The sequence below is a fragment of the Xenopus laevis genome, chromosome 2S, assembly GCF_017654675.1.
Source record: "Xenopus laevis strain J_2021 chromosome 2S, Xenopus_laevis_v10.1, whole genome shotgun sequence".
In the NCBI taxonomy this organism is placed as follows: domain Eukaryota; kingdom Metazoa; phylum Chordata; class Amphibia; order Anura; family Pipidae; genus Xenopus; species Xenopus laevis.
In genome coordinates, this window is record NC_054374.1 from 57,173,786 (window position 1) to 57,187,244 (window position 13,459).

The following is a 13,459-nucleotide window of genomic DNA, read 5'->3' on the forward strand; positions in this document are numbered from 1 at the left end:
AAACTTGATTATTTCAGAAACGATGCAGAATTTTTAATTGATTGTATTTTCATCTCTTTAGTTAATGCCATTTTTATGTAAGACAGTACTTTGCTTTAACAACCTGCCTATAATTACACATGTCATTATTCACAAAGTTTCCAAAAAACTTCTCAGTCAAGGACTGCATACATTTGCCAATATTGAACCTCATTTGTCAATTTATTGTCCAGTTTTCTAATTACTCAAATCTCTCTGCTCAATAGCTAAATCCTGCATTAATTTTTTTAGACTTTCTGCTCAATTTAAGTTTAGATGCAAATGACCAATGACAGACCCATGCGGTACCCCGCAAACACTGGTACAGTTATAAAATATTTATATTATTTTTTTTACCAATCTTTGTAATTGAGCCTCAGCTAATTCATCTTATCCACTGTACAGATTACTGATTAAACCCAATCTAGAATATGCAGTACAGTTTTGGTCTCCAGTGCTCAAACAGGGCATTAGTGTATTAGAGAGGGTGCAGAGAAGGGCAACTAAGCTGGTAATATGTATGGAAAAATCTCAGCTATCAGAAATGGCTGGCCAAATTGGGGTTGTTCACACTGGAGAAGAAGCACTTGAGGGGTGATATGATAACTACAGTTGTGTTCAGAATAATAGTTCAACATCACAAACCTGATCAATCACTGTTTTTATATTTCTACATGGCAAATGATTTACTAGTAGGTGTAGTAGAGTAGAGTAGTAGAAAACCAACAGACCCAACAGTCATGAAATGCATGCTGCTGATTCTGTGTAACTGAATCATTATTTGAGGTGTATTCAAAATAATAGCAGTGTTCAAAATAATAATAGCTTGTTCCAAATAATTGCAGTGTGAAGTTCAATTTGTGAGGTCATTCTAACTGTAAAAAAAACAGGTTAAATTATGGCCCTGCATTTCTCTCTGAAAATCTGCATAAAATCATAGAATCATTCCAGACTCTGTTCAGAAGAACAGCATACTGATTACTTTGATTAGAGAGGGAAAACATATAAAGAAGTGCAAAAAATACTAGCTACAATGGATAGAAGAATAGCCAAAGTGTTAAAGGGGTTGTTCACCTTTGCAATACTTTTAGGTATGATATAGAGAGTGATATTCTGAGACAATTTGCAATTGGTTTTCATTTTTTATTATTTAAGGTTTTTGAGTTATTTCGCTTTTTATTCAGCAGCTCTTTAATTTGCATTTTAAGCAATCTGGTAGCTAGGGTCCGGGTTACCCTAGCAACCATTCATTGATTTGAATGAGACACTGGAATATGAATAGGAGAGGCCTGAATAGAAAGATCAGTAATAAAAAGTGGCAATAACAATATATTTGTAGCCTCACAGAGCATTTTTTTAGAAGGGGTCAGCGACGCCCATTTGAAAGCTGCAAAGAGTCAGAAGAAAAATGCAAATAACTATAAAACTATATAAAATAAATATTGAAAACCAATTGAAAAGTTGCTTAGAATTGGCCATTCTAGAACATGCTAAAAGTTACCTTAAAGGTGAACCACCCTTTGCGAAAACCCTTTGTTTGGTTTGTTTGTGTGCACCGCAAACTTAGGATCCCAGGGATGATGAAGAAGTGCCGGTTTTGAAGGCACGAAATGCGTTAGTTCTGTAAACTCACCCACTGCCAATGTCACAGAGTGTTGTTCAATAAAAGCCGTTAAAATAATACAGCAGCTACTCCGTGGATGCCTTTTGTCAGCGCCGAACTGCGGGTAATTCTGAGAGTGAGAGAGTTCCGGACCGAAGTTGACAGACTCCCGCTAGAGCAGCGACAGGCAAGGAGACGCTGTACTGCACAGTGAGCTCTGCTTATCTTGCCACATATCCTTAATTTGTGTATCCCAGGGACAACCCTTATTTTTTAAAATGGCAATATTCTATTTATGATTATCCAGTGGCACATAATACTATAAAAGTATATTATAAAAATGGTTTATTTAGATGAAGCAGGGTCTTACATATCAGCTGTTTTATGCAATATATGTTTATAGAGACCTACATTTTTCGGGGTGTATAGTTTTCCTTTACGAAGGGGTTGGAAAGCTTTTTAGCAAGTGAGGGAATACAGGGTTATGGACGATAGTTCATAGTACAAGTTGATATAGGGACTGGCCATCTATCAAGAATTCTGCAGTTGCAGAAAAAAACCCACTTATAATCATTGCCACAGAAGGCAAATACACTTGCAGATCTTATTTAGGAAAAAATCACAAATGGGTTAATTACAATCACATTAAAACACAGAAAATGGTTGTTATAAATTTCCTGAATTTCCATTAATTTTCAAGCTTTTGAAATAGTCAGGACACATTTAATTATTGAATTTTCAAGGATCAAAATATAATTGGCATGTTAATTAAGGCATCTCAAACCAATTTAAATCATCTCAGCATATATGATAATTAATTGTTTGTAATATTATAAATCTCGAAATCTCAGAATTCACAAAAAACTCTGACAGACAGAACTTTCATAAACAAAACATGGTCATACTTGGCTTACAGTACCCTAAAAACGGTTAAAAAAAAGGTACGATTTTCGATCACAAGCCTTAATAAATCTGCACCTTAATGCACATGCATTAAGGTGCAGATTTATTAAGGCTTGTGATCGAAAATCGTACCTTGTAAACAATGTGCTGTGACATTATCATAATGCCGTTGGCACTTTGGATGTTGTCATTGCTTTGGTGCACTAAACTATTTTAACCACTATTTTCACACATTCTTAAGAATTAGCAGTATGACATATTTGGAAAGGTGAGAAATTCTTATTATAATACGAGATTTTCATAGCATGCCTTCTCATAGAATATGATATGGGGTTGCCAATTTTAAATAGTAAATGCATTAAATCTTTTCTGGAATCTTGCCAAATCACAATCCAATTTTCACAATGCAATTTCATAGCCAGTGGAAAAGTTTAAACTTGCAGCAGTGATTTACACATATAAATATCCATATTGCACTTTATCGAGGTGAATCAAACAAGGTTTACAGTCCCATGCTGGATATGACCATATGAACCATGATACTTTTATGCAGTTCTAGTTAGACTGGTTTTGTTATTAGAAAACTGCTTGCTTCTGAACAATAGATGTGGCATCCAGTGACATTTTTTTGAAATGGCAAGCAATTTGGTCCTTCTGTTACCCCCTGGCTCAGTTTAGGTACTGTAGGCTGACAAAAGTTGTCTAGTTAGTACTAGAGAGAATATAAGTGTGAGTGGGCACTGGGCAGCCTAAAGTATAGGATCAGCACAATATCACATAGCTCAATGTGAGCATATAGGTAATACACTTGTTTGGCAACCTCGCCAAAATGTGCAGATCTTTATGTGTATTACCAGGTTTACTGTGCTAAAAGAACACAGGAACACAGACTTCAGGAACACACTATTCTGGAACAAGAATGCAGCAAAATATTAATATTAGCAACCTTCTATATTCTTAATTATGCTATATTACGTATTTACCTGTATACTACTCAATAAAGGCTCACTGTAATAATGAGCACCTGGAAATTAGCATTAGCCACAATTTGCATCACTTACAAATGCAAGTTGTGACACTATTTTTCTTAGTCGATATACATATATACGGCTCGAGTCTAAGAGGAGAAACGTTGAATAAACGTGCGGACTTCTTTGTGATTTGAGTGCGGACTTCTTTGTGATTTATTGATGTATGTACCGGAACCTGGGCATTCCCATAGTTCTCTGAGTGCACCTATCTAGAAGTTTTGTTTATATATATATGTGTATATATATATATATATATATATATATATATATATATATATATATATATATATATATATATATATATATTTCTTATAGAAGGACCCGCATTTCAAATTCCAGTGATATAAAAGGTTTTATTTAGTCATCATTTGTGCATCCAATGTTTCGGCCCACTATGGGGCCTTTATCAAGGATCATAGTGGGCCAAAACGTTGGATGCATGAGTGATGAATAAATGAAACCTTTTATATCACTGGAACTGGAGTGCGGGTCCTTCTATAAGGACCTCTTAAAGGTACAGGCGCACGTTTTGGCGCGAAATTTGAATGTATTTAAGGCCCATTCATACTCCCAGCCAGTGCCCGTGATAGAATCTTTATTCTAGTGGTTCCTGAAGTCTTGTGCTGTTTGTTCTTGTAAACTTTATCTGTGATTCCTGGTTTTTGATCCCTGCCTGTTCCTGACTATTCTAATATCCGAACTCTGACCTTTGCCTGCATTTCGACTACTCTTTGATCCCATCTGTTTGATTACCTGGTTTTGACCCTTGCCTGCCTGACAATTCTTGATATCTGCCTGCCTCGACCCAGCCTGTCTGACGATTCTCTCGCTTGTTCCATTTGTACCGTGACCTTCGGCCAAAAGACTTTGCTAACAGCCGTGCCCCTTTGCCAGCCAGAACATCTTGCCTTGCACCTCTCGTTAAGTCCAGGTGGCACCCAAGTAAGCTGAGGGCTCCTCCCGAAGCCCAACGGTGGTCACACTACTGGTGAAGCTGAGCCGAGACCAGGGTACTTGGCACTTGTTCTGGTATTGGGTGCCGGTCGTGACAAAATGTAATTGAGTTGCATGTGTAGGTGCAACATAAAAAAGAGGCCAGGAAGTAATCCTCCTCAAGGCCAGGGGTGGAAATACAAGGGCCCTTTGGGACTGCAACCACAAGAGCCCCCTTTACAACATTAAGGGCCCCCTCTCCCGACATCCACATATGGTTTACTCCCTTTCTCAACTCACTCATCGGGTGAGAGTGATTGGGGAGGACCATCCACAGTTCCCAGTCTGACAATTCTGGGAAAGCAGGCCTTTAACGTGGCCCTTGCCTCAACAGGTTTTTAAACCATCCTGAAATTAACTACAGTATGTAAAAGGGGAGAGCTTAGGGACGTCAGAGGAAACCACACCCACAACCCCCAAGCACAGCAGCTATCTATGGTGACAACTTAAGTGTAAGTGTTAATTTTATCAACCCTGTATTTTTTTTACTGGTTTACTAGTATTACTGCTTGGGCAACAAATCTGAATTTCAGAAAATCAGATTGTAACTCCTGAAGAGCTGCCCTTCAGAGCATAGATTAGGGCATGGATTGTGTAAACATTAAACGGCAGATTTACTAAGGTTCGAATGGGAAATTCGAATTTAAATTTTCAAATTTTTTTTTTGGTCAAAACTCACAAATTTGAAATTAAAACCACCAACTCAAACTTGAATGTGAGATTTATCACACTCGACTATTCGCCACCTAAAACCTGCTAAGTTCATGTAGAAGTCAATGGCAGAGGTCTGTTGAACCATTTGAAGATGTTAATTGCCTTCCTGACATCCAATTTATTTTTCAGAGGAAAACTCGATTCAAATTTTGTTCCTATTCAATTGAATGATAGACGTTCAAGTTTTTTCATAAATAACCTCCCATTCGAGTGTGTACATTTGAATTTATTACAGTTAAAAAAATTCAAATCAGTTAGAAATTCAAGCTTTGATAAATAACCCCCTAAGTGAAATGCCCCGGGTATCTTTAGTGACAAATTGATTTGTAAAAAAATGATGTGCTGGCAGGAAGGCACTGTTGAGGTGGTCTGTCACCTTTGAATTTTATAGTCTTGCTGAATCTGCAGTACAAGCATGACAAGCCTCCTTACGTGAAGGAGGTGATTTATCAAGATTTGAATTTTAACTTTTGCCATGATATGAATTCTGTTGCACAAAAACTCACAAATTCAAATGATATTTTCAAAATCTCTATTGTTTGGTATTTATTAAGTAAAAAAAACCTCCAAAAATGTAATCAAAAAGCAGGAGAGTTCATGTAAAAGTCAATGGGAATTGTTGTAGGCAAAATTCAAGCTTTGTAAATTCAAGTTTTTAGGCCTAGAAACTTGAAAAATTCTAGTTTTTTTTTCATGATTGTATTTGGTCGAGTTTTTGACATTCTGATTTTTTCATACATAAGCAGACATTTAATTCAAAGTGGAAAAAAACTCACAAACATAACTTTGATTTTTGATAAATAAGCCCACAAATGTATGCTTATATAAAACACATGGACAGGATTCCTTATTGTTAACATACACAGGTTTATGAAAATAAATTCAAACTCACTGCCTTCTTTTTGGTATTCCAGTAAGTATCCATCCAGGGCAGCAGTTCCTTCCTTTTCTGGAGCTTTCCATTTAAGGGATATCGAAGTGTCATCAATTTCATCCACTGTTAATTCTATAGGCTCACTTGGTGGTTCTGAAAATATATATAACAGATTTATAATTGCTGAGCTACACAAACTCATTTGACAAAAATATAACTACTCATCGATGAGTACATTAACTGAAGCTTATATTCCATTGAAACTAAGGGGGTTATTTACTAAACTCCGAATGCAAAAATCACGAAAAATTTGTGCTTTTTTTTTTTCTTTTAAAAAAAATCAATCAGAATTTATTAAACCCCGAGGATGGGAAAAGACAATCTCAAAATCCAGCATCTCAGACCTGTCAAGTTTGCATATAAGTCAATGGGAGAAGTCCCAATGATTTTTTGATGTGCGCTGGGTTTTTGGCAATACCGTGAAGTTTTCTGAGTTTTCGGGCAAAATTTAGAGTTTTCAATGTGAAAAAATCGTGAATATCTGATGAAAGATCCGAAAAAAATAGTGAAAATCGGATTTTTCACGATTTTTTCAGATTTTTTTCCCGCAAATTTTTTTTCGGGAAAGTGTATTGATAAATAAGCCCAAAAAACCTGTGTGGATTTGGTCGGAGTTTTTTTTAGAAAATATTGAGATAAGTTCGGACTTTGATAAATAACCCCCTAAATGTCATCACTAATATTATTAATAAGGCAATTAAAAATTTTTTTTTGGGTATACACTGCAAAAACAGTACTTGCAAGAAAACAAAGGGAAAATATAATAAAATTTGCAAAAAGAAACTATTCTTATTTGTGCACAATTCCTTATAAGTACATTATTGCATTGTGAATCTTAATTGCGCATTGCAAACCTTTAACACCTACTTGAAGGTGATGTAAACTTTTGGAGCAAACTTAACAACATTTTCATTAAGAAGTTTTATTATATTTATATATTTATATTTATTATGTGTACTATACAGAAAACATCAAATTTGCAATCACTATCCTAGCACATATCCACCGTATGTGAGTTGGAGAAGACTGACTGAACATAGACTTAAAACTATTCCCTTCTATACATGCTCACTTGGATAATCTAATTCAACTCCTTTCACTTTGATTAAGTTGTGTTGTTTGATATACTCTATTTGCAAAAATGTTATAGTCATTCACAATCTATTTATTTGCCTCTGTTTCATCCTTTTAGCCCTAACTACAACATGTTATAATATCCACACATATTCTATCCCCTGTAGCGCTTACAAATAGTGTCCTCTCATTCACTCTGAGACCTAGTCATAGGCATGGGGGAGGGATGTGAAATTTACTGCACCCATACTGTACATTTTAAGCCTATACAATGCGTATGTATTTTCTTTTCTTTCTCTGTATAGAGGGATGTGAATTTTACTGCACCCATACTGTACATTTTAAGCCTATACAATGCGTATGTATTTTCTTTTCTTTCTCTGTATAGCAGCAATTTAATTTCTTCCATTTTGCATCTTGAATCCCATAATTTCTATTCTCTAATCTGTCATCACTTATTCTTATGTATCCCTGTTGAAGTCTTCTATTTACAATATTCACTGATATTGTTGGAACTATTAAATTACACCTAAACTTTCATTATCAGGTCATGGGAAAAAATGGGAACACATGTTAAATCCAGCAGGAAGGGTTACACTGAGGGGCAGATTTATCAAGGGTTGAATTTCGAGGGTTAAAAAACCCTCGAATTCTACCCTCGAAGTAAAATCCTTCGAATTTGAATATCAAATTCGAAGGATTTTACCGCAAAAGCTCGAATAAAAATTCAAACCTTTTTAAGCGATCGATCAAAGGATTTTTATTCAACCAAAAAAAACTTAGAAAAGTGTTGGGAAAGGTCCCCATAGGCTAACATTGGACTTCGGAAGGTTTAAAGTGGCGAAGTATGAAGTAAAAGTTTTTTTTTTAAGAGACAGTACTTCGATTATCAAATGGTCGAACGACTTTTACTTCGAATCATTCGAATCGATCGAATTCAATCACATTTCACCAATTCGATGGTTGAAGTACCCAAAAAATTGCTTCGAAATTCGAATATTTTTTCATTCGAATTATTCACTCGAGCTTAGTAAATTTGCCCCTGAGTGTAATAGTCATCTGACTAATAAGTAAGCCTCACTGCTATTTGAGCTATTTGGCAAAATCTTCTTCTACATTCAGGGCCTACACTTACCTACAGTTTTTGAAAGGTTTTTTCTTCAGAAATTGAATCCCACTCAGTTTTCATGTGATAAACTATAAAAAAAAATGTTTTCATCTATTTGAATCTGATCCATTGTCTGTTAATGTAAACAACCCTATTATTTATTGTACTATGCAGGTTCATTGTGTTGGAGTTATACTTGATTCCACACTCACATTCATTCTTCACATTCACTTCTTTGCTGACTACATTTTAGAAGAATACATCCATTTTTCCTTCAGGAAACAACAAGTTAGTGCATGACTCATGAAGGCCCTGACTAAAGATACACAGAGAAAAGAGGCACGTGCCCAGTGCTTCCCTCATCTTTGCACCCTTGGAACGTACCTCTTCTGTCTTGTAATTAAAAAATATATCTGGAACGGTCCAATTCCTATGACGGACGAATGGCTAGTGTCAGAGGGTTGATATGTCACCCCCGCCCTCTATGATGCCATAACGCTATAGGGCCCAAGGCAGGATGGACTATAAGGGCTAATGGTCTACTGTGGACAATGGTCACTCATATAGCTTATACTAGGCCATACAAACAAAAGATCATCACTCTGTTACTTAAATTCCAGAGTGTCAGCATAACGCCAGCCTGTCTGGTGGGGCCCCTTCTTGCTGAAGTGCTGCTCAAATTACTGGAAATACCACAATGGCCTTGGTTAGCCAATAGCTGATTGCGAGGTTGTGGACCGTTGGAGCTAGGCACAGTATGTTACAACATTCCTTTGATAACATGTAAGACTAAGTAAATCATTTAGACATTAATTGTACAAGGAGGAATCAGACTATGTATGGTATTGGCATACTCCCATTTGTTATCACCCCCATCTATGACATCAAAATGGGTATATAAACTTATGTTATATGGGAGTATCCTGGGAAAGCATTCAGGTACCACCCAGGTGACACACGACTGCTTCCCCAGGCAAAACCTATTGTCTTGTATTTTGGACACAATAAACTACCTCATTGTATTTGAACTTGCACTATTTCGTGGTTTTGCTTTACGTACGAGGTCATAGAGGTACAAATATAACAACATTTGGTGACCCGCCGACGTGATATTCCTGGACGCTGGACGCCCAAGTTTTTCAGTCGGATCTTCAGGCAAGTTGAGAAGAGAGCTCCTGCTTCTACAGGTGACAGGAGACTACCCGTGAAGCTTTACTCATGGATGAATGATACCCGCGCGGAAGGCTCTGATATAAGGTGAGCATTAATGTACTTTCCTAGTCTATTTTTACTGCTTATTATTGTGTTAAGTGTTGTACTAACCAGTTCTGATATTCTGCCGTTCATGATAGGAATACGCTTTTTTTCCTTACTGTTTTTGTAATTTGTACGTACCTAGTTCCTCATCATGAGCAGTTAGATTAAGCAGAAAAAAATTCTGTCATAGCAATTACACATGCATGTTGATGTATGAATGACAAAGGATCCCTGACTGTTGTGATTGAATGATTGTGGTTGAAACTGGAACCCACACCCTCCGGAATCAACCGAGTGCGTGAATAACTTTAGCTTAACTGTAAATTGTGTGATAGTGTCCATAAGGGAATCCGTGACTCTATCTCAGAGTCTGCTTGCTGTTTAGGAGTTTTTCTGCGGTTCCTGTTTATAGGGCGACCTAACAGGCCAGAAAACGGAAAACTAGGTTTTCTGAAGGAAATTCTTTAGTGTGTGGTGTGTGAATCACTTTCCTGTCTGTTTGAATCTGCATATGTCAAAAGAGAGCCCTAGAAGCATCTAGGTGTCAAACATCTGCAGCTTCAAATCTATTTTCTCCCCTTACACTCAGTTTGTAAGTCCCACACTGTAAAAACACTACAGACACACTCCCACTTTCTTTGTTAGGGAGATTTCTTATGCTTTCAACAGAAGAAGATAGTAATTCTTCCAAGTACAACCTAGCGTTTGAAGCAATCTTATTTTTTTCGCCTTGTTATATTTGGTTTTTCTTATTTTACTATTGGAGGCGATATGTTTAATATGCTTAAACCTAAACCTCCCCCAGAACTTCTGGCTAAGGTGTGTGCCCAAAACCCCTTATGTCGTAAGGCTCTTGTAACATGTCACAAAGCATGGGTTAAGTGGGGTACAAGTAAGGATGCCATGTTTTCCTGGCCAGAAAACTGCAGCATTCTCCCTACAGATCTAGCTAGCCTGTTAAACAGATCAATGTTAAATGTAAGGGCAAAGAATTAATAGCACATACCGCATGCCATGATGTCTGGCAAGCATATGCTCAGCAATACCCAGAAAAACCACCTGCATATGCCCCAGCTGAACAAGCCAACATAGACACTGCTCCGAGTTCAGCCAAATTATATCCCGTCCTTAACATGGACGCACAGGAGCAATTACAGACTGCCCTAAACACGCCTATTGGCAATCCTAGGGTAGCACAGGGCTATACTGCCCCGGCACTTCCCCCACCAACAAACTTGCAGACAGTGCCACATGCCAGTAATGAGGACTCATACTGGGCAGACGTCTCAGGGCGTCTTAAGCTTAGCAAAACCAACCCCTTTCGTCCTATTGAGGATGCTGCACACCTAACCCCCGTTAACACAGCACCTCCTCGTCAGGGTTTTCAGACTCCTACGGGAAATCGCCCTGAAGTCAGGGCACCTACACCTCTCGCTAGCATGTCTTTTGACGAGGAAGAGGATGAAATGCCCATATTAGAAGATGCGGAAGCCCCGACAACTAGAGTCTTGGCAACTATTGTTACAAGACCAAAAAACACCACTCCAAAACAAAATTCATTCTCCCCAAAGGATGTAGTAATCCGAGGAGAAGGGGGGGATAGCACTTTTGTAGATCCATGGGTTGACAATCTGGCCGGCTGGTCAGAATCTTTAAAACCTAATGTTACCCCATTTCCTAGAGAGGGAGCTCTGGACACCCGTAACTTGAATACAGCACGCCTCTGTATCCGAGGAGGCATGGGAGATCCAAATTGGGATAGACAATACATGATTAATGGTCTTAGCATTTGGGAGAAATATGAAAATCTGAGCGCACTTGCTAACATTGTCTCACCCTCACCCAAACAGATGTATCCTCTTATGCATACTACCAAAGGACTTAAATATGTCCCTTGGAACTTTGCCGATGTGGAAGGGATAATCAGGGCTCTGCCGCCTCTGTTAAGGGGGGCAGACCCCTGGATATCTAAATTTGAAAGACTAACTGCCGGCATGTCTCTAGTAAAAGCATTACTAGCTCAAATTCTTGGACGCTCAGCGCAGTCCATATGGAACGAGGCAGGACTTCCTCATATTGTTCTGTCCTCAGATTCTCACGACGGAGCTGAATTTAACCCTTACAGACCTAGAATTTTTGCAGCTCTCAGAGTTTGTTATCCCACTCACAAGGATTTCGGGAAACTAATGAATACTTCTCTCCCTGAAAGTGAAGACATAACTAAACACATTTCAGAATTCTTAGATCAATGGGCACAAGAAACAGGAATGGATCCTTACGAACCAAATGTAGTGCCACTTGTTTATCAGGCCCTCCGTAAAGGTTTCCCAGCCGCCTTACAGAAAAAATTAGATGCTATAGTCGGCTTAGATGCCAAATCATGGAAGGAGATTTATACTCATATCCTTCACTACCATAAAATCTATGAGGAAGACAGTAAAAAGGCAGAGAAGGATTTCAAAAACACCCAGCATAAACTCATGTCCTTGCAAATTAAGGAACTCCAAGAGGGAGAAATCAAGCCCGCAGAACAAACACCAGAACCAACACCCACCACTGAGTCCTATTCTTTCAGGGAATTTTTAAAAGATTTCCCTACCTTTTTTGGAAATGTTCAGTCCGGTGGTCAATTTAACAACCCTAATAGAGGGAAATCTGGAGATTTCAATGCTAATAACACACCCAAGGGTGTCTGTTTCAACTGTCACAAGCCAGGACATTATGCCCGTGTATGCCGTAGTCCAAAACGATTTGGCAATCAGTATAACTCTCCTAACTTTCAATCTCGCAACAATTCCAATGTTCAATCTTTTCCTAATTGGTCTTCACCCAGGAACCAATCTCAATGACTGTCTATGCTTTTACGGGTTCCCATGTCCACTGAAGAACCTTTTCTCACTGTTTCTATAGCAGAAATGCCTACATGTTTTTTGCTTGACTCAGGCGCTACAGTATCTGTTCTCTCTGTACTTCCTGCTGGTTTAACACTTTCTTCCCAAACAGTCTCCACTACAGGATTTGATGGTAAGCCTCAGCTAAACCAATTCACCTCTGAAGTTCCAGTGACAATTGGGAATATCACCTGTTTACATGCTTTTGTCTATGCACCTGCATGTCCTGTCAATTTGCTAGGCAGAGACCTGTTAACCAAAGCTAACATCATTCTTGATTTTGCTGTCTCACGTCCAACTGTATTGTTTGCAACTACTGTCCCTTCTCCTGCAGATTCAGTTGATCCATTTGAAGATATACCTAAAAGCAGTCTGGGCCACACCGAGTCACCTTTTGGTAAGGTCGTTTCAGTTGAAGAGGTGCAAATTAATTTACGTCCAGGGTGTGATGGCCCCAAGGTACCACAGTACCCACTTAAAGCCCAGTCCATTCAGGGTGTGGCAGATGAAATTAACCTACTTTTGCAACACGGCATAATTGAACCAAGCGACTCTCCTTATAACACTCCTTTGTACCCAGTACATAAGCCAAATGGCTCCTACCGTATAGTCCATGACTTACGGAAGTTAAATGAAGTAGTCGCAGCAGAGTTCCCCGTTGTTGCCAACCCTGCCACCCTCTTACAAGACAACCCCTTAAAGGAATATAATTCAGTTTTGGATTTATCCCAAGCATTTTATTGCATTCCTTTATCTCAACAATCCAGACCACTTTTTGCATTCACCTACAACAATAACCGTTACCAGTGGACCCGCCTCGTAATGGGCGGAGCTGACAGTCCCTCGATCTTCAGCCGTGTACTCGCGACTGATCTGCAAACTTTCACTGACCTTTTACCTACTTCTGTTTATCTAATACAGTATGTTGACGAC

The 13,459-nt window shown here is 38.4% G+C and overlaps 1 protein-coding gene across 2 annotated transcripts in view; it reads right to left on the bottom strand.

The window, feature by feature from the left end:
• Positions 1–13,459, bottom strand: part of mybph.S (myosin binding protein H S homeolog) — a 54,983-nt gene that overhangs the window by 27,987 nt on the left and 13,537 nt on the right. The window contains exon 2 of one of the 2 annotated variants that reach the window (XM_018248146.2): positions 6,155–6,289. In XM_018248146.2, the coding sequence (XP_018103635.1) occupies positions 6,155–6,289 (135 nt within the window). The remainder of the gene's footprint in view (positions 1–6,154; positions 6,290–13,459) is intronic. The other variant, NM_001089180.1, reaches the window with a different exon arrangement.